Source organism: Gymnoscopelus microlampas (genome assembly GCF_963454915.1).
Source record: "Gymnoscopelus microlampas genome assembly, chromosome: 11".
Classification (NCBI taxonomy): Eukaryota; Metazoa; Chordata; class Actinopteri; order Myctophiformes; family Myctophidae; genus Gymnoscopelus; species Gymnoscopelus microlampas.
Window position 1 is genome coordinate 42,362,969 of NC_139948.1, and position 22,351 is coordinate 42,385,319.

A 22,351-nucleotide genomic window follows, 5' to 3' on the forward strand; every position below is an offset into this window, starting at 1 on the left:
TCAACAGGAGCTGGCCAATATAAGCTGCTGAGAACCGACGTCCTATGCTTGAATATTAATTACTGTTGCCGGCTGTCACTTTACTAGTGTTCCTGAGTGTTCTCTAAAAAGCGACTTTGTATGTTTGATGCAAACTTTGTTCTCTTTTTGTTCCAGGCTCCCTCCTCCTCAAACCCAGTGTCTCCCAGCTCCATCCACGCTCCTCAGCCCTCTCCACCAGCGCTCCACTTCCTTACTCCCTGGATTCCAAAAAGCCTCTCACCTCCCCAGGACTTTCCCTCCCACCGTAACGTGTATTATGTTAAAAAAATACCTTTTACCCCTATTCCTGTCTCAGTGTCTTTGCCTTTGGGGTCCCCGGCACATTTGGCTACGCAGCACCGGGCCAGCGTAACACATGGGCCTCATTCACCAACCATTCTTAAGAAGAGATTTCTTCTTACCTGCCCAGCCAAAATAAACTTCAGCCTTAGTTTTTGCATGCTCCTTTGTTAGATGTTTGCCTACTTTTACCTTGTTTTGTGTTGCTCTGCTTGGCAGGCATTAAATACTTAGATGTTTTACTTATTCCTGCCTCTGTGTTTGAGTCTGCACTTGGGTTCAACCTTGACTATTCATCGTAACAACAAAGAAGGAAAGAAAGAGAGTTTGGGTTAATTTACTAAATTGTAACACGTACTGTAGTCACTGTACCTTAGCATTATTCTAGTCAAAGTGTGTCACTATGATATCAACCTTATTCACACTCTACAAATAAAGCATCATTGCTCAGCAGATACATTTAATCTTGACCATCAGGTAAAAAATCTTGTCAGATCCTGTGTCTAGGTGAGACATGACCTTTGACACTCAATCTAAATATCTCAATAGAGAGTATGCACATGTGTCACCTTTCCATCGGCCCGGGACACGCCCCGAAAGGTAACAGCTTAATTTGGACATATGAGGTTAGGCTACCACACGACAGAGACGAAGTGGGAAAGTGCCTGTGGGGGTTTTCCAGGAGGATGTGTAATGACATGAGGATGAGATCAGTGATAGATGTGCTGTGGTAAGTTGGTAACCATGTCATTATGGATACCTGAAATAAACAAGAACAAAACACTACCGTATGCAAGTTCAAACGGCAAGACATTACCCGTTCCAAACAGTGCTTTGTGATCCAGTGGTCTCGACTCTGTCTCAGTGTTTCATATACATACAGTATTATCATCACCTTTTGTCGCGGAGGAGTTGTTTTTATGAGTTTATAGGAAATATTAAAAATATATATATATATAAATATGGAATTTTCAGCTTGTAGATCTGCTATTTTCACTATTTTTGAAATAGGGCTTAAGTTTTTGATTCATAAAGTATTTTTGTAAGTTTCAGTCACCACGTGTAGACACCAAATTTCTCTTTTGGGTTTTGAGCTGAAAGAAATTGGGAACCACTGCTCTGTCCAATACATACTCAGTGTCTGCTGTTCATATTAACAGCAATCATTTTGTCAGAGTAGGTATCAGTATGTGTTTAAAATGGGAACATGATCTAATTTCGGAATGTAAGCAGGCAACATTTCCTCTCTCATAAATTACTTACAACCATTCTGAAATGAGCTAAACATGACTGACAGGTTTTTTTTCCTGCACACAGCAACCAGCTGTTTATTGCTGTGCAGTATACTGAGACCAAGCTATGCCTCTTTGTGAGGACATGCAGGTGTGTGGCATAAATGCATACATGCTAGGAAAACAGATTCACCTCTGAGATTTTAGTCAATATAGCTGATCCAGCGTAGCTTATACGCACAACCAGTGCTTCTGACCCTATATTACCAACCTCAAAGGCAGGTTTGATGGACTAATAAATGGTGGTGAATTAAAAAAAAATCGTCCACAAATCTCACAGCCCGGACTGGGCCGCATCTAGCAGGAGCAAACGGTAGACTGAGGACAAACTCTGAGATTTACGACAACCAGTGTGGAAAATATAGTGCTTATCATAAAACATGGACTTGATAAGTCAGAGGTCATAACTTATCAGGGGTGTCTCCTGCATCCTGATGATTTGCAACACAACGTCATCAGTACTGAATGCCAGTGGTGTATAGTAAGGTAAGTACATGTACTCAAGTACTGTACTTAAGTACAATTTAGAGGTACTTTTACTTTACTGGAGTATTTCCAATTTTCAATACTTTTACGTCTACTCCACTACATCTCAGAGGCAAATATTGTACTTTTTACTCCACTACAATTATTTGAAAACTTTAGTTACTACTGTAGTTACTTAGATTTGTATTATTATTACAAAACATACATCATAACCACTTCAGCCCTATTTAAACTTTGGCTATTTGAAAATAGCCGATCTACAAGCTCACAATGTGTCGACTCGAGATGCGACGCGTTGTGAGCTTGTAGATCTGCTATTTTGAAAATATTATAATACATTTTATACAAACGACACACTCTGCATAATGAGTTATTTTACTTTTGTTACTTGTATATTTTGATGCCAATTACTTTTGTACTTTTGTCATTTTGATTACCGGAACTTTTACTTGTAACAGAATGTTTCTACATTGCAGGATTGATACTTTACTTAAGTAAAGAAATGTAGTACTTTTTCCACCACTGCTGAACGCTGTCCAGAGAATGGAGGCCAATGTCAACATGGCCTCTATAGAGGAAGTGATCTCTGCAAGCTCCTAATCTCACTGCAGCATGGAGCTGCCTCAACCAGGGTCCTCAAACACTTTCACTTGAGACTCAAAAGGTACATTTTGGTGTCTCCCTATAGGACCTAAAATTACAAAAATGCATCATGAATTAATCTCCTAAACCCTATTTTAAAATAAAATAAAATGAAATGAAAATAGCCAATCTGCTGTTTTTATTTAACACCACCACACTACTCCAGTGACTGATAACTGTTGGCATAGAGAGAAATGATGGGTAAAACATGTATTTATTGTTTTATTATGTAAATACAGGGCAAAGTTGCATGCCTTAATTAACACATAAAACCCATGCACAAATAATGCTATTATTAACATCAGCTGTTTAACCATCAAAATGGCTACTGTCTGTGACGAAGCTAGAAGAAGAATTGTCTAAAAAAAAAAAAACTCAACTGCCATGCGTCTTGGCATCAATGAGCTGCTTCACTGAATGAAAGCAGAGCATCTGTGTGTTCCAGGTTTATAAAGCCAACATCTAATTGTTCTGCTTCACTACTGAGATGAGATAGATCATTTTGAATTAATCATCTCTTCGAGGAAGCCTACATATTCCCACCATTTTAATAAAAAATGTGATCATCCATTCATAAGTTATTTGTCTACTAAATGGACAATACTGATTACAATTTACACACAAATAAATAGCCATTATTTTCTTGATTAGGTTCTTCGATTCATTTAATGAAAACCATGTCCTCCAAAATGCATGACAATTTGAAGCTTGGTTACTGAAACACAGGAAACTGACAATGCAGAAATTAGGATTATATTTATGTTGGAAATAATTGAAAAAATACATTGCATATAACAATGAATGATCATTAGCCGTGACACAAAAATGTATTAATTAAAAATATTTACAAAGACTGTGGACTATTGCATTGGTCATAATATGACCTCTGCGGAGTAGTGTCTGAGAACACATCTGTTGTTTTCTGTCTGAACTGCGTGAAATGTTTCTGTAGTAACAAAAAAATATGTCACGTTCGAAGAGAAACCTTTCCAGAAAGACACTACTATTCTTCCCATTGCAGTGGATATTTGAGCTCGATAACATCTCCATTTTTCTCTGCAAGACGCCCAGGATGCTCCATATAAAACTCGACCAGGTCAGGCAGTGAGGCAAACTGATCCCCACCAACTTCATAGCACTCTCCTGTGTTCTGGATCTTAATGCGTTTGACAGCTCCATTATGCCTGTAAAAAAAAGAAGACACATTTAAAGATTGCCATATTAGTAGATTATTATGTGAGAGACTAGCAACTTGCACTGGCTTTGTTGATAATGTCTCTGTCCACTACCAGTAACCATTCACTCACCGTACAGTTAAATCAAAGACCCCAGGTTTACTCTTTCTGGGCCTGACCAAAAAGCTTCCATCCATTCCAGAAGTCATCAAGAGGTACTCTGCTTGCACAACTGTTATTTTGGAACGGTACCACCTAACAGAGGAACATCATGTTAAAGTTAGTGGTACTGTGGAGACATAGTAGGCCTATGTGTTATTAGTGGGAATGGGACAGCTGTTGTTAATGCTGACGGTGTTTCAATCGAGCCTCACTTGAAGGATCAGTAAGATGCTTTACATTTGGAAAAATGCCTTTGAAATTCGGTTTTTGTCTGTCTGTGGGTCAACAAAACAAAGCTGTATTTTAATAGAAAATGCTGTTGTTACACTGAACTAGTCCATACCCAGGAATGTGTGCAGTCAAAGTATTTTCCATACTAGAGCAACTTAATTATTTGTATGTCTAATAAGCAGAGACTTGCACGACCTCACACACAATTTGCATCTCAGTATGTATTGTAGGGGCCATTTCATGCCTGCAATTTAAGTTCAGCTAGCCTAGCATACACATTTTACATTTTTAAATCTTACACATTTATTTCATACATTTTCATGACTTAAAAATAGCTAAATAGAAAATATCCTTGCCACTAGTAGTTCCTGGATTATTGTTATTGCTTAATCACTTAATTGCTTAATCACATTTATTCATAATCAATATTTAGGTGTTATGACTCTGGTCGTTCTATTTTGCTCTGTGTTTTGCATTGTGCTGCTGTGGTCCATTCTGCAAGATTTTGCTAGGCACTGAGAATATAATTACTGATATGTGTTTCGAAGTTATCCTTTACAAGGGTTAAGCATTATATGGGGATGCTTAATTCTTGGGACTGGGGGTGCTGATGATTTAGCTTGGCATTGGCCAGACTGATAACGTGGATTCACTCAGATCAGATATTTTTTCATGCTTTTCACTGTTGTACGGACAGCAGTTGAAAAGCAGTCACTGATTGGCCCGATCATTTTCTGATTTCTCATACTCGCTCCCTATGGACCGAAGTCCAGACTGATAGAAAGTGAGGAACGTGAGAGTGAATCCATGTTATCAGTCTGGCCAATGCCAGGCTAGTTATGATTATGGTCATATTCTTATAACATTTTTGTTATGAATTGTTATATAGCTTGTTTGGAAGTGTGTGTCTGTGCTAGCAGCGTGTGCGTGCGTCCGTGCTCGTTTGTAGATCAGCCGTGTGCCGTACCCCAGCCTAGATTAGGAGCGAATCTCAGGCATGATTATCCTCTAGTCTAGAGTGAGCGGTTCAGATCCAATCTTAAAAAATATTGTCATTCAGTTTAAAACCAGTATTTAAAAAAATCACACCCAGTGTAAAGTGAGTGGTGCCTTTGTGTTGCACTCCTGTTTGTGTTTAATTAGTGTAACTGGTTGCATCTTTGTGTTGCAATCAGCTGTAGCTGTTGAGGCCATGCTCAAACGGACGGACGGACGGACAGACCCACACACACACGGTCAAGTGTAGGAGTGGCTGGCACCACTCAAAAATACAATAACATTGTTTTGTTGACTGAGAGAAAAAAATAATCTCAAAGATCAAGGATTTTTGCATCTATTTATTTTTTCAGCGTAAGGCAATATGTTTTTGTTTTTTATTTGATACCTTGAAAAGTCTTTACATCTTCGGCCCAGGGCGGCTGAACACATTAGTGGATATCTGAGCTTGATAACATCTCCTTTTTTCTCTTTAAGTTGCCCATGATGCTCCATATAATACTCGACCAGGGCAGGCAGTGTGGCGAACTGATCCCCACCATCAACATCATAGAACTCTCCTGTGTATTGGATCTTAATGTGTATGACTGCCCCATTATGCCTGTAAAAAAAACATTCAGAGAATTTACATATTAGTAGCATATTGTATGTGAAAGATGGGCCACCTGCACAGGCTTTGAAATAATGATGACTGGCTGTGGACAATCAACACTTACCGTGCAGATAAAGTAAAGACTGCAGGTTCACTCTTAGTGGGCCTGACCAAGAAGCTTCCATCCATTCCACGAGTCAACAAGAGGTACTCTGCTTGCACAGCTGTTATGTTGGAACGGTACCACCTAACAGAGGAACATCATGTTAAAGTTAGTGGTACTGTGGAGACATAGTAGGCCTATGTGTTATTAGTAGGAATGGGACAGCTGTTGTTAATGCTGACGGTGTTTCAATCGAGCCTCACTTCAGTAAGATGCTTTACATTTGGAAAAATGCCTTTGAAATAAGGTTTTTGTCTGTCTGTGAGTCAACAAAACAAAGCTGTATTTTAATATAAAATGCTGTTGTTACACTGAACTAGTCCATACCCGGGGATGTGTGCAGTCAAAGTATTTTCCATACTAGAGCAACTGAATTATTTGTATGTCTAATAAGCAGAGACTTGCACGACCTCACACACAATTTGCATCTCAGCATGTATTGTAGGGGCCATTTCATGCCTGCAAATACACATTTTAAATCTTTAAATCTTATACATTTATTTAATACAGTTTCATGACTTAAAAATAGCTAAATGGAAATATCCTTGCCACTAGTAGTTCCTGGAGTCATTATTGTTATTGCTTAATCACTTAATTGCTTAGTCACATTTAATCAATATTTAGGTGTTATGACTCTGGTCATTCTATTTTGCTCTGTGTTTTGCATTGTGCTGCTGTGGTCCATTCTGCAAGATTTTGCTAGGCACTGAGAATATAATTACTGATATATGTTTCAAAGTTATCCTTTACAAGGGTTAAGCATGATATGGGGATGCTTAATTCTTGGGACTGGGGGTGCTGATGATTTAGCCTGGCATTGGCCAGACTGATAACATGGATTCACTCTCACGTTCCACCCCGGTATCAGTCTGGACTTCGGCCCATAGGGAGCGAGTATGAGAAATGTGAAAATGATCGGGCCAATCAGTGACTGCTTTTCAACTGCTGTCCGTACAACAGTGAAAAGCATTAAAAAATCACACCCAGTGTGAAGTGGGCGGTGTGGTCATCACATGATTCACTTAAAAAAAAACATAAATGTGTTTTTTTTTAAGTGCCATCGTCCTATTCATAGGGCTGCACATGTGTCATGTGTTTCGCTAGCCAATCACAGTCCTGAATAGAGTCAACCAATAAAGTCAGCCAATCACATTACAGCTAGTGGTCATCACACTGATGGAAGCTCACTTAAAGAAAAGTATAGATTTGCATTGAATGTGTAGGGGTTAGGGGTGTAGACTGGTATTTGCATTGAATGTGTAGGGGTTAGGGATGTAGACTGGTGGCCAATCACGGTGCAGGATTAGTCAATGTCCAAACCTCACATATAGGGGGCGGTTACACCGCCCCAAAAATCACACCCAGTGTAAGTGGGCGGTGTGGTCATCACAGTGGACATCACAGTGATGGAAGCTCACTTAAAAAATAGTCCTATTTATAGGTTATTTATTTCATCATAATTTCCCCTGGCCACAATGGGTGGCCAGGGGCCACCCATTGTGGGTGGAAGGGGTGTACAATGGGTGGCCAATCACAGTGCAGGGTTGGGGGGTACACTGGGTGGCCAATCACAGTGCAGCATTTGTCAATGTCCCAACCTCACATATAGGGGCGGCTACACCGCCCAAAAATATCTGATTTCTCATACTCGCTCCCTATGGGCCGAAGTCCAGACTGATACCGGGGAGGAACGTGAGAGTGAATCCATGTTATCAGTCTGGCAAATGCCAGGCTAGTTATGATTATGGTCGTATTTTTATAACATTTTTGTTATGAATTGTTATATAGCTTGTTTGGAAGTGTGTCTCTGTGCTAGGTGTGTGCGTGCATCCGCACTCGTATGTAGATCAGCCGTGTGCCGTACCCCAGCCTAGATTGGGAGCGAATCTCAGGCATGATTATCCTCTAGTCTAGTGTGAGCGGTTCAGATCCAATCTTAAAATATTGTCATTTAGTTTAAAACCAGTATTTAAAAAGTACAATAACTTTGTTTTGTTGACTGAGAGAGAAAAAAATAATCTCAAAGATCAAGGATTTTTGCATCTAGTTATTTTTTCAGCATAAGGCAAAATGTTTTTGTTTTTTATTTGATACCTTGAAAAGTCTTTACATCCTCGGCCCAGGGCGGCTGAACACATTAGTGGATATCTGAGCTTGATAACATCTCCTTTTTTCTCTTTAAGTTGCCCATGATGCTCCATATAATACTCGACCAGGTCAGGCAGTGTGGCGAACTGATCCCCACCATCAACATTATAGAACTCTCCTGTGTATTGGATCTCAATGTGTATGACTGCTCCATTATGACTGTAAAAAAAAAACATTCAGAGAATTTACATATTAGTAGCATATTGTATGTGAAAGATGGGCCACCTGCACTGGCTTTGAAATAATGATGACTGGCTGTGGACAATCAACACTTACCGTGCAGATAAAGTAAAGACTCCAGGTTCACTCGTACTGGGCCTGACCAAGAAGCTTCCATCCATTCCATGAGTCAACAAGAGGTACTCTGCTTCCACGCCTGTGATGTTGGAACGGTACCACCTAACAGAGGAACTTCATATTCAAGTTAATGGGACAGACAGTAGGCCTATATATATGTTATTAGTGGGACATACTGTAGCTGTTAACGTAGCAATTTGTTTTTAAAGCACTAAATGGATTTGCACCACCCTACATCACTGAACTACTGCCCCCCCTGACAGCACCAGGCCACTGAGATCCTTTGACCAGAGGCTTCTCAAAGTCCCACACACCCGGTTAAAGCTAAAGGGTGACCGAGCCTTTTCCGTGGGTTGGTCCAACACTCTGGGACAGCCTTCCGTCCACTGTTAGGTTTGCCCCCTCCCTGGACACCTTCATATCCAGACACAAAACACACCTCTTCTCCCTAGCATTTGAATCACCCTGCACCCTTTATACACCCAACACCCACCCCCCCCTCCCCTGTGCTCTTATCTTGTGGTCGGTCTGACATCATTTAATTTTGCTGTTTTTAAATGTTTTAAATAATGTTTTATTACCTTGAAAAGTTTTCACATCTTTGTCCCAGGGAGTCAGCACAATGTAGTGGATGTCTGAGCTTGATAACACCTCTATTTTTCTCTTTAAGTTGCCCATGATGCTCCATATAATACTCGACCAGGTCAGGCAGTGAGGCGAACTGATCCCCACCATCAACATTATAGAACTCTCCTGTGTTCTGGATCTTAATGTGTGTGACTGCTCCATTATGACTGTAAAAAAAAGAAGAAGAAAAGAAGGGGGATAAAGTGGAATGAGGAAAAACAAATCACACCCTGTGTGAAGGAAGCGGTGCCTTTGATGAGTTTATTTAATTGGGCTATATATGAACTAGAGAAACAATGTTAAATCCCTGTAAATTTATTCCAAAAATGTGTTTTACTAAACTCTGCCTCCTGGTGGCTGCACACTGCGTTTGCCGTGCTCAAACATACGGACATAACATACGGACGGACGGACACACAGACACGGTCAAATGTAGAGCGGCTGGCACCGCTAAAAACATTCAGAGAAGTTACATATTAGTAGCGGATTCTATGTGAAAGATGGGCCACCTGCACTGGCTTTGAAATAATGATGACTGGCTGTAGACAGAGACATTATCAACACTCACCGTACAGATAAAGTAAAGACTCCAGGTTCACTCTTACTGGTCCTGACCAAGAAGCTTCCATCCATTCCATGCGTCAGCAAGAGGTACTCTGCTTCCACGCCTGTGATGTTGGAACGGTACCACCTAACAGAGGAACTTCACGTTAAAGTTAGTGGGACATGCATTTTCATAGATTTTTGCACCTTTTTCTTTCCAGTGTAAGGCCTGTTTTGTAACCAACAACTTTTGAGTTGTACCCGTGAGTGACACATAAAATAGGTGGTATTTAATATAAAATTAAAAGAATGCATAGGCTATCTAAAAGTTAAATAGTATTGCTGCTAATATTAATAGTGGATGTAGTCATTATTGTTATAGCTTAAGGAATCATATTTAATCAATGTGTGTTGTCTGTAGTGATATTTGTCATTCAGACTAACACAATATTGTTGTTCAGTTTAACACCAGTATTTTACATTAGAATACAATCCTTGGTTTTGTTCACTGAGATCAAAAAGGATTAAATTAAAGATATTTCCATATTTTCTTTAGATTTTTCAAATAGTTTTTTCAGTGTAGGCCAAAGGCAGTTTGTTGCAAAAAACGAGTATAACATATGAAAAACTAGAAAAAGTGCTCCTCGGAGCACAGGTCTCCGCCAGGTCAGGTAGGTTATTGTGGCCTCCTGGTGGCGCTATAATAGGCCAATGTGAAAAGGGTGGCATTTCATCTTAGGCCTTTCAATGGGACACTGCATTCATGATTTGAGGCATTTTGTTCCAAAAATGTGTTTTGCTAAATTAGACCTGCTGGTGGCGCTATAAAGGCCAATGTGAATGTGAAAAGGGGGGCATTTCTTCCTCGGCCTAGTGGGAATCTGCATGCAAACCTTCACGGAAATTGCACACTGCATTCATGTTTTGAGGTATTTTGTTTAAAACTGACCAATCCTGCAAACTTTGGAAGCCACTGTAAGCCAAATAGGATGGAATATGAAATATCGGACAGATCCATCAGAATCACATGACTATGGAGATGCAGTGTACCAATTTGCGTGTTTTTTGGACAGAATCTGAAGGAATAATCTCCAAAAATGTATTTTACATAAGTCGGCCTCCTGGTGGCGCTGTAAAAAGCAGATGTGAAAAATGCAGTCTAATGTTTTTCCTTGGCCTCTAGGGAGTGTGCGTGCAAAGTTTCACGCAGATCGGTGCGGTTATAGTTAAAAATGCAAATCGGCCAGTTATATCGCCACCATGAGGCTGATTTGAAAATGTTCAAGTGGCATTTCTTCCTCGGCCTAGTGGGAATGTGCCTGTGCAATTTTATGGAAATGGCAAGCTATGTTCATGATTGGAGGCAGTTTGTTCAAAACGGACCAATCCTGCAAACTTTGAAAGCCAACCTTAGCCAATGAGGATGGAATATGGGAAAACAGACAGATCCGGGTTGATTACATGACTATAGAGATACTGTGTACCGATTTGCATGACGTTTGGTTAAAAGCTGTAGGTGTAATGGGAAAAAATGGGTTTTGCACAAATCGGCCTCCTGGTGGCGCTATAACAGGCCCATGTGAAAAATGTGGGGCAGAGGTTCTGAATTGGCATCCAGGGAGTGTGTGTGCACAGTTTCGCAGCGACCAGGCCAACGGTGCCGGAGATTAGCTGGTAACACACAGACAGGACACACACACACACACGGACGGACGGACGGAGGGTAAAACATACTCTCTCGCCATGCCTTTCGGCCTGGCGGAGACAATTAACATTATAATATTTAAACACTGAATTACATTTTACTAGGGTACATTGATATGAAAGAAAACTAGAGAAAGTGCTCCTCGGAGCACAGGTCTCCGCCAGGTCAGGTACGATATTGTGGCCTCCTGGTGGCGCTATAATAGGCCAATGTGAAAAGGGTGCCATTTATTCTTCAATCGGACACTGCATTCATGATTTGAGGCATTTTGTTCCAAAAATGTGTTTTGCTAAATTAGACCTGCTGGTGGCGCTATAACAGGCCAATGTGAAAAAGGGTGGCATTTCTTCCTTGGCCTAGTGGGAATGTGCGTGTGAAATTTCACGGAAATCGCAAGCTGCGTTCATGATTTGAGGCATTTTGTTCAAAACGGACCAATCCTGCAAACTTTGGAAGCAAACCTTAGCCAATGAGGATGGAATATGGGAAATCGGACAGATCAGTGTTGATCACATGACTATAGAGATACTGTGTACCGATTTGCATGACGTTTGGATAAAATCTGTAGGAGTAATGTAAAAAAATAGGTTTTGCACAAATCGGCCTCCAGGTGGCGCTATAACAGGCCCATGTGAAAAAATTGAGGCAGAGGTTCTGAATTGGCATCCAGGGAGTGTGTGTGCACAGTTTCGCAGCGACCGGGCCAACGGTGCCAGAGATTAGCTGGTAACACACGGACACACGGACACACGGACGGAGGGTAAAACATACTCTCTCGCCATGCCTTTCGGCCTGGCGGAGACAATAAAATAAAATTATCAGATTTATTCTCAAATATAAATACTATATGGGCATTTTCACTCCAATGAACAGATATACCCTTTCAGGATTTATGATTGCCGTTTTATTGTTTTGATAACTTGAAAAGTTTGTATGTCTTAATAATAACTTCGTTTTTGCTGACTGAGAGAGAAAAAACTAATCTCAAAGATCAAGTTAAAGTTATTTTCATAGATCTTTGCATTTATTTATTTTTTCAGCTTAGGGCAATATTGTCCAAATATCTAATCAATCACACCCTATGTAATCGTAGATCTCCCTTTGGAAAGGTAGGTAGAGCCGTGGCCAGTGGATACAACTCAAACAAGTGTCTTTTATGGCGTTTTATTTCTGTTTCATTCACACACAAACTCTCACACACATATCTAACACTATACTGGTCGTTACAACGGTAGTTAGCAGGTTATAAACCTGCAGATAAAACATAGAACATAGCAATCATTACCGACATGAAATACATCTTCACAAGGTATAATATATATATGCAAGAAATAAGTTATGTCGTGTAAGGTCGGAGCTTAATTGTACATACCATCTGCCCACCGCGGCTCTTCTTTGTTACTGAGATACTAAACCAAAAGCCCCGGTGCTAGGAAAGCTGACGCATGCGCAGTACACTTGGTCACGATGGCAGGCATAACAAATAGCTTAAAAAACCCTCAGAAAGTTAGATAGTAAATACATAAATCACCCCACTACTAGGACAATACTTTCTATGCGCGGATTAAGCCGCTAATCTACCTAAATCTTAATGAAAGTATATAATTAAATCACGCTAAACCGGACGTGCGTCATCACTCCGTCATTTCTGAACAAACGGTCATTTACCACGGGATGGCGCTAGAGGGCCATATAAGTAGTTACATGTCAATAAACACTCCACCCTCATCATAATCATAGATTATTCCACACCTCCCACTTGGTCCTCTGGCTTTAAGACCCAAGAGGACCACCACCCATAACCCCCTTAGTCCATGCATTCGAAACATTTCTTCAAGGGAAAAATAATGGGCACTAGGCCGTCAATATTGTTCGTAAAAGGCGCAAACAGTGTCTGTAAAAAACGCAAAATACGCGAAATATTGTCTGTAAAAGGTGAAAAATACGTTACAAAAATGGTGAGATCCTTCTCGTGGTCCTTGATGCAGCATACAATCCTTTAAGCGCAGCCCTAGCAGATGCAACAAAGCACAACTGCCAACTAAACATACAGAAGTACAAGCCCGCACAGAGGTGGGCTTAGACCTCGGTCATGTCCAGTCACAGTTGTACCAAGTTGCACCGGCACGGAACTGGCCTTACCGAAACACACCGCCAACCTCCAGGGAGGATGGCAGTGGGGAATCTTTTCTTCTTTTACTGCTCTTCTACTGGTAGAAGAACCACCAGCCTCCTAACGTCCCTGTGGAGGATGGTGGACGGGCAACTTGCGACGGGCTGGTCACTCTTGGAAGGGCTGGTGCCGGCAGGAAGGCTGTGGCAGGTTCTCACCTTCACGTCTCGGACGACACCTTTCTCATCAGGAAACGCCTCCACGACTCGACCCAGTCTGAAACGGCCTCTGAGTGCGTTCTGGTCAGCGAGCCATACCAGATCTCCGACGGTGACGTCCCTGGCAGGGGTGTGCCACTTCTTACGGATGAAGAGTCCTGGACCCGCTAGCTGGCTCCACCGTTTCCAGAACTTGTCCACCTCGATCTGGATCGCTCTCAGACGGACGAATGGGTAGACAGTGGAATCGAACCCTCCGGGGTCGCCACTGGGCCCTGCGCGCCCCAGCAGGAGGGAGTTGGGGGAGATGACCTCAACGCTCCCGTCTTGCAGCTGGGTCAATGCGCCGATAGGCCTCTCATTAGACAGGTTAGCGGCCAGGTATAGAAGGGTCTGGAACTCCAGTGCCGTCATGTTTCCTTCTTCTCCCACGCTGCTCATCGCTCTTTTCATTACATGAACTGCTGCTTCTGCAGCGCCATTTCGGTGTGGCGAGTCGGCTGGGTGGAATACCCACGTCCAATCTGTGCCAGTCTCGGCAGCTCTCTTTTGGACTTTTTCCTTGTCGACACTTGCCAGGAACTTGTAAAGTTCTTCCAATACTGGCTTAGCTCCAACAAAGTTGGTTCCCTGGTCAGACCAGAGCTTCTTCGGATGGCCTCTCAGGGCAGTGAAGCGTTGAAATGCTTTCAGGAAACCTTCTGTTGATAGGTCTTCTACGATGTCAGCATGCACCGCTCTTGATGCCATGCAGCAGTAGACAATGCCCCAGGCTTTCTTGCTAGTCCTCTTCTTCACTGCATCTCTGATGGTGTAAGGGCCGAAGAGATCCAACGTTGTGTATTCAAAAGGTGCAGCTGGCGTTGTGCGCTCCGGCGGGAGGTCGCTCATAACTTGCTGGCACATTTTTGCCCTGTTCTTCCGGCAGTGAATGCAGGAGTCGATTACTTTTCGAGCAACTCTTGGTCCTTGCACAATCCACGCCTTTTCCCTTATTCGTAGAAGGGTACCAGCTACTCCCTCATGGTTGGCCCGGTGGGCTTCTTCAGCCAGAAGGATGCTAACCCACTCCCCGTAGGGAATCAAGGGCACTCCGGGCCGTCCTTCAGTCATAGTTTGGACTCGGCCGTGGCACAGTAACAGTTTAGAAGTTTTCTCCTCACGGACTACAAGCCTGTTTAGTGTAGTTTCAGGAAACTTCACTCCTTTCTGAGCTGCCAGGCTTAGTTCTTCGAAAGCAGCTTGACGTTCAGTCACTGTCAAGGCCTCCCACTTTACTGGTGTGCAGGTTCTCTTCTTCCGTGATAACCAGAACTTCACTGCTCTTCTGACGAAGCCGATTACATTACAGAGCTTGGTCAGCGTGCTGTATCTTCTTGGGTCGACTAGGTCCACAAGCGCAGCGCCCCAAAGCTTTTGGGGAACTTTGCTCTCTTCTGAGGGAAGGGCTGTCGCGTCTGAAGACTTTTGTGGCGCTCCGTCGTCCGTCTTTTTCTTCTCATGACTGTCAGGGGGAGTCATCAGCTTGGCCTGTGCTCTCGTAGTTACAGCTGAGAAGGACTTTCTTTGGAGCTTGCTCACGACGTCTCTAGCAGCAGCCACTACTTCGGAGGCAGATTTCATGGGCCATTCTTCTTCAGGATCGGCCAGGAAGTCAGGACCATTTTGCCATACAGAGCTCTCTTTGAGCAGTTCAGGGGTGCAGCTGCTCCTTGTCACTAAGTCAGCAACGTTTAGTGCTCCAGGTATCCACCACCAGTCTTCTACAGGGCCAGCCTTCTGGATCTCCCCAACTCGATTAGCAAAGAACGTCTGGAACCCGTAGCTCTCTCTTTGGATGGCACCTAGCACCGTCTGGCTGTCTACGAAATGGAACCATCTCTCCACTTCCAATCTTCCATGCTTCAGCACGTAGCCCTTTAGACGAGAGGCGAACACAGCTCCACAGATTTCGGCCTTGACCGCGTCACCCTTCTGGTCAAGAGGGGCTAGTTTTGCCTTTGACTCTATCAGTCGGGTGACTACACCATCGGATGTCCTCCACCTTAGGTACAGTACAGCTCCATAGGACTCACAGCTTCCATCCGAAAACGTGATACCCCAGGGCTTCCCCCTCCAGCCGGAGGGCGTGATGCTCCTGTGAAACGTGATGCTGCTCAGTCTTGTGTACTCCTTGAATAGCTCTACTGCTTTTTCACGGAGGTCATCAGACAGTGGTTCATCCCAGGTGTCTCTCGTCAGGTTTCCGGCCTCCTGGAAGGCTCTCCTCACGAGAATCACTCCCTTTTGCTTCATTGGTGTTGCGAGACCTAGAGGGTCGTACAGTCCAGCAACTTGGCTTAGTAGCACCCGACGTGACAATGGGTTTGGCGTCATCTCCACAACTTCCTCTTCGCTCAGGTCTTCTCCAGTTCTCATCTTCCCCTTTCTACTAGAGAAGTTGATGGATACCATGACAAAGAGCTTGTCGTCACGGACGAGGTAACCCACCCCTAATGCCTTGTTGTCCTCTTCTTTGAGCTGGTTAGGGAGAATCAGTGTTTCAGGTTTGGATTCTGTGGCATCAATCCTCCCACTTTGCCCAGACCGGACCCAGGGCTTGAGGTGGAAGCCTCCTGTCTTCAGTATAGCTTCAACCCCCTCCAGGATCTCTTCAAGTCTGCTGGGGTCATTATTTGATGCAAAGATGTCATCCACGTAGCTGTTCTCCTGAATGACACTTCTTTCATCCACAAGGTGGGAGAACTGAGGAAGATTGGCAGTCTCCCTCATAGCCACTTGCGCTATGCATCCGGCTGGCTTATCTCCCATGTTCACCCTTACAACGGCATAGTCTTCAATCGTGTCCTGTGGTGAGTCTCTCCACAGGAATCGGTGAAGATGGACTTCTTGCTCTTCCAGCCAAACTGAATTGTACATCTTTTTGATGTCGCCGATAGCAGCAAACTCTCCCTCCCGGAATCTGAGTAATACTGCCCGAATGGGGTTTAGCACGTCTGGACCCTTTAGCAGGATGTTGTTCAGGCTCACTCCCCTGTATTCTTGGCTGCTGTCCCAGACGATACGCACTGGCGTGGTAACTGAATGGGGATTGGGTGCTGTCAGATGACTCACCCACCACACTGCTCCCGGCCACTCTTCCATCATGGACTTTGTCAACTTCACCGCTGCTCCTCTTTCAATCATTTCGTGGATCTGCCTGGAGTAGGCTTCTTTCCACTTGGGATCTTTTTCAAGGCGCCTCTCTGTTCGTAGGAACGTTGCTTCCACTACTTTGCGGTTGTTGGGGAGTGATGCCGGATCCTCCTTCCAGGGGTACTTTGCATCCCAGTGGGGCTCTCCACTGTGCTCATCCCTTTCTTTGAAGGTCAAGCCTGCTTTTATACGCTCCATCTCCCTTTCTTCAACCAGCGTCATCTCCTTTCCTCCCGGAGAGCATTTCCCGCAACGACAGCCCCCGCAAGCAGGGTCACATGCTGCTCCAATGCTGTCCATCTTCAACCAACTTATGGCATCGGTAGCGCTTGCAGCGGTAGTTGCCCTTTTCACATTACCCACAGGCCTTGAGACGTTTAAAAGGTGTTCCTTTTCCACATTGCCCACAGGCTTTGGTACATTGGAAAGGTGTTCCTTTTCCACATTGCCCACAGGCTTTGGGACATTGAAAAGGTGTTCCTCCACCCTAATGGCTGCCGTCCTCATGGAACGAGCAAAGTGTGTTAATGAATGGCGTGTTGTCACCTCCACCTCTTCAAAGAGGTCCGGATGCACACCACTCACGGTCTTGCCCAGGGGGCCATCCCACAGCACTAGATCACCGATTCTATGCAGTCTTTGCGGTGCTAGTCGGCCTTCGCGAGTGCTGATGAGAAGTTCAATCTTCTCGGGACGGGCCAATTCTCCTGGCCTGACCCTTGGGAAGAACTGCTCCAGTTCTTCTGATTCCACCACTCGATCCACTTTGGCGATGTCATCCAAACCGTAGCAGATCATCTCGTGGGATCTTAGGGTTCCTCTTGGGGTCCATACTTTGATTGCCACAAGATATCTCCTTGTGTCGACCCTTACCTCCATCTTCCCGACTCCAGAAACCACCAGTGTGATTGGTTCACCAGTCAGTCCGAGTCTTTTAGCGGCTTGGTGCGTGATATAGTTGGTGTCGGAGGCGAGGTCAATCAGGGCTCCAATATAGTCTCCTCCTCTTGTTGTGACATCCACAAGCATCATGAGGACCGGTAGCTCCTTCTCCACCAGACTGTACTTAGAGCATACTTTTGAGGTTGCCTTGTTAGTGAAGGCTTTCTTAAGATCCTCCATCTCTCTCGGACTCAACTTAGTTGCAAGTCTGGCTGTGACGGCTTCCTGTTCCTCTGTCAGGCCACGAGGCCCTCTCTTCTTTTCGACCCTGGTCTCCCTTCTGGTTGACGCCCCCCTTCCTTCTGAGCTGGGGCAGAGGAGGTAATGATGGTCTGCAGGAGCGTCCTCCCCAGCACACCCTTCCTTTCGGCAGGGAAAACCCTGTTTACATGCTCTGTCAGCCCCGTGAACGCTCAGGCATCTGGGACACGCCTTTGTCTTCTTTACCTGGACATTCTTAACTGACAGGTTAGCCTTCTTGAAGGCTGGGCAGGCGTAGAGTCGTCCTCCATGTTTTTCATCTCCACACATAGTGCACGGTTCTCGCTGGGACTCCCTTTTGATCTCACTCACTGCTGTCTTGGTGAATGACTGCTTTTCCTGCCTCCTCTCTCTCGGTTTCTCCCGCTGGGCCGTCTTCTCATTAACATAGGTGGTTCCAAGATCCATCTCTGCTAGCCTTTCGAGGATCCCCTCCTCCACTTTCAGAAACGTTAAGAGCTTGTCGAAATGATTCCCTTGGTTGACATCATTCATGGCGTCCTGCTCATGGGAAATCCATTTCCTCTTGACCTCCGCGGGAAGTTTCCCTACTATCCTATTGATCATCAAAGGATTTTTGATGGCCCCCACCATTTCCAGGTCTTCTAGATCGCACAGTGCCCTTTCCACTGTCTGGATTAAGGTTATTGCCTTCCTAGGCTGGTTGCCCTTCACCGCAGGCATTTCCTCCAGTTCCTCCAGGATCACCTGAGCAGTAGTGCCCTTGTTTCCAAACCGGTTATCCAGGAGTCTAAAGACATCCATTGACGTTCTGCATGTATCTAATCGAAGCTCTGTCTTCAGTGCCCCTTCCAGGCTGTCAAGTAGGTGGGCCCTCTTGCACACTTCTAACCCTGAGGGTTCTGCATGTCCCTGGAGTTTCTCCCAATTGTTCCGCCAGTTCCAGTAGGTCCTTCTGTCCCCGGAGAACATAGGCAGACTAATCGGCTTCACCTTGACTTTGGGCCTGTAGTACTGGGCGCTGCCATCTCCTCCAGATGCCATGCCTGACCAACCGTGGGATTCAAACGCTGCCTGCGGAGCTTCAGTGACGCCGTGCTGTCCTGTACGGCCACTCTGCAGATGTGGTGGTATGCCTGAGGCTGGGAATGACAAGCGCGGAGTCCCACCGTCTCTTACTGGTGTTGAGGACTGGTGCTGCATTGTCCAGGCCGGAGCGGGTGGCCCCACATATGCACGCTTAGGATAGACACTGCCACTGGATACAGCAGGCCGGTCTCTAAGGCTATGCACTTGCGGGCTGGCTGGGGTTGTAGTATGCTTTGACGGGTCGTTATGTCCCTCATCTACCACCACCACTGACGATTCGTCTTTCTCGTCAGCTCCCTTAACCTCCCTGAGCGCGGCCCAGTCTTCCAGTAGCACTTCTTTTTGGTCCTTTAGGATCCTGTAAGTAGTCTGCATCTCCTCTGCTTTATCCACAGGGACAACGGATAACCACTCATTCATCACTTGTACAAAGTCATAGAGTCTCCTCTCTAGACCTCTCCTCTCTCTCTCTCGTTGCTCTGCGGATGCCGCCTGCAAGCTACGCACCTGGACCTTCCCCAAAGCATCATCAAACTCCCCCCTCAGGATTCTCACATTCGGTTCTGCACAGCGGGTCCATAGTTCCGCCCGGACCCTCTGATCTGTGTCTTTGAGCCTTTGTCTACCGGCAGCCCTCTTCGTCTGGACTTCTGCAATCGCTCCTGCGTTTGCGGTCTCATCCTCCTCTTTTAAGGCTATCTCATATGCATTCCAGAACCCCAAGAGTCTCTTCCACTCATCCTGGAGTGCTTTTCTCTCTCTGTCCAGTTCCAAGGCTGGCGCACGATCAATAGCATCGTCGATCTGATCTGCTATACTCCCGTATGTGGTCACTGCATTGATTAGCTTCTTCTTTATGTCACCACTTGACCCCATATTGCTTTCCGTCTTATTGCTCCCCTCTACTGGCTTTCAGTGCACATATAGGGACCCCGGAACAGTTTGATTACGGCTCACTAGGTAGCAGATCGCAGCAGAGAGAACAATAGCAGCAAAGTCAATAGCAGCAAAGTCAATGGCAGCAAAGTCAATAGCAGCAAAACCAATAGAGCGCTGCTGCAGCCTCCTTAGCACGTAGCAGTGTGTTGTATCTTCAACAAGAGACAATAGGGCTTCCTTAGCATGTAGCAATATAGCATAGCGTCCTCAGCGTAGCTTTCTAGCAAAACATCCAGCAACAATAACTCAGCATGTAGCAGCGTAAAACAGCAGCCGTTGTATCTTCAACAAGAGACAATAGGGCTTCCTAGCATGTAGCAGTATAGCATAGCATCCTCAGCGTAGCTTTCTAGCAAAACATCCAAGAGACAGCGTAGCAAGAGACAATAGAACTCAGCATGTAGCAGCGTAGCATAGCATCCGTAGCGTAGCCTTCTCTAGCAAAACATCCAAGAACAATAGAACCCAGCATGTAGCAGCGTAGCATAGCATCCGTAGCGTAGCCTTCTCTAGCAAAACATCCAAGACACAATAGAACTCAGCATGTAGCAGCGTAGCATAGCAGCCGTAGCGTAGCCTTCTAGCAAAACATCCAAGGAACTAGCACTTAGCATGTAAGCAGCAGCATCCACAGAAACAGTCACTTTACGTCTTTTAGCTTACAGCCTTTCTCCTTTTGGTCCTCAAGCCTTTTTTACCACTAGTAGTCAATATGAGCGCTATTTTACTTCCCTTTAACGGCTTCTCCGCCGTGCAGCGTCGAGTGAAAGTGGTCCGGTCGTCACGTCCGCTTTCTCCCCGCCGTCTGTTCCACACGTTCTCCTCCTCCGGAGGCGACGATGGTTTATAACTGTCCAAATATCTAATCAATCACACCCTATGTAATCGTAGATCTCCCTTTGGAAAGGTAGGTAGAGCCGTGGCCAGTGGATACAACTCAAACAAGTGTCTTTTATGGCGTTTTATTTCTGTTTCATTCACACACAAACTCTCACACACATATCTAACACTATACTGGTCGTTACAACGGTAGTTAGCAGGTTATAAACCATCTGCCCACCGCGGCTCTTCTTTGTTACCGAGATACTAAACCAAAAGCCCCGGTGCTAGGAAAGCTGACGCATGCGCAGTACACTTGGTCACGATGGCAGGCATAACAAATAGCTTAAAAAACCCTCAGAAAGTTAGATAGTAAATACATAAATCACCCCACTACTAGGACAATACTTTCTATGCGCGGATTAAGCCGCTAATCTACCTAAATCTTAATGAAAGTATATAATTAAATCACGCTAAACCGGACGTGCGTCATCACTCCGTCATTTCTGAACAAACGGTCATTTACCACGGGATGGCGCTAGAGGGCCATATAAGTAGTTACATGTCAATAAACACTCCACCCTCATCATAATCATAGATTATTCCACAAATATGTTTTTGTTTTTTATCTGATACCTTGAAAAGTTTTTACGTCTTTGTCCCACGAAGTCAGCACAATTTAGTGGATATTTGAGCTCGATAACATCTCCATTTTTCTCTTTAAGTTGCCCATGATGCTCCATATAATACTCGACCAGGTCAGGCAGTGTGGCGAACTGATCCCCACCATTAACATTATAGAACTCTCCTGTGTATTGGATCTCAATGTGTATGACTGCCCCATTATGCCTGTAAAAAAACATTCAGATAATTTACATATTAGTACCATATTGTATGTGAAAGATGGGCCACCTGCACAGGCTTTGAAATAATGATAACTGGCTGTGGACAATCAACACTTACCGTGCAGATAAAGTAAAGACTCCAGGTTCACGCTTAGTGGGCCTGACCAAGAAGCTTCCATCCATTCCACGAGTCAACAAGTGGTACTCTGCTTCCACGCCTGTGATGTTGGAACGGTACCACCTAACAGAGGAACTTTATATTAAAGTTAATGGGACAGACAGTAGGCCTATATATATGTTATTAGTGGGACATAGCTGTTAACGTAGCTATTTGTTTTTAAAGCACTAAATGGATTAGCACCACCCTACATCGCTGAACTACTGGGCCCCCTGAGAGCACCAGGCCACTGAGATCCTCTGACCAGAGTCTTCTCAAAGTCCCACACACCCGGTTAAAGCAAAAGGGTGACCGAGCCTTTTCCGTGGGTTGGTCCAACACTCTGGAACAGCCTTCCGTCGACTGTTAGGTTTGCCCCCTACTTGGACACCTTCAAATCCAGACTCAAAACACACCTCTTCTCCCTAGCAT

The 22,351-nt window shown here is 44.6% G+C and overlaps 1 protein-coding gene across 1 annotated transcript in view; it reads right to left on the reverse strand.

The window, feature by feature from the left end:
• Positions 1–3,559: 3,559 nt before the first annotated feature.
• LOC311056300 (uncharacterized protein) overlaps positions 3,560–22,351 on the reverse strand; it is a 32,523-nt gene continuing 13,731 nt past the window's right edge. The window contains exons 28-37 of the mRNA XM_084072821.1: positions 21,881–22,003; positions 21,554–21,766; positions 9,701–9,823; positions 9,087–9,299; positions 8,485–8,607; positions 8,155–8,367; positions 6,022–6,144; positions 5,694–5,906; positions 4,049–4,171; positions 3,560–3,925 (exon numbers count right to left, since the gene is read on the reverse strand). Coding sequence (XP_083928947.1) covers positions 3,745–3,925; positions 4,049–4,171; positions 5,694–5,906; positions 6,022–6,144; positions 8,155–8,367; positions 8,485–8,607; positions 9,087–9,299; positions 9,701–9,823; positions 21,554–21,766; positions 21,881–22,003 — 1,648 coding nt within the window. The 3' untranslated portion in view covers positions 3,560–3,744. The remainder of the gene's footprint in view (positions 3,926–4,048; positions 4,172–5,693; positions 5,907–6,021; positions 6,145–8,154; positions 8,368–8,484; positions 8,608–9,086; positions 9,300–9,700; positions 9,824–21,553; positions 21,767–21,880; positions 22,004–22,351) is intronic.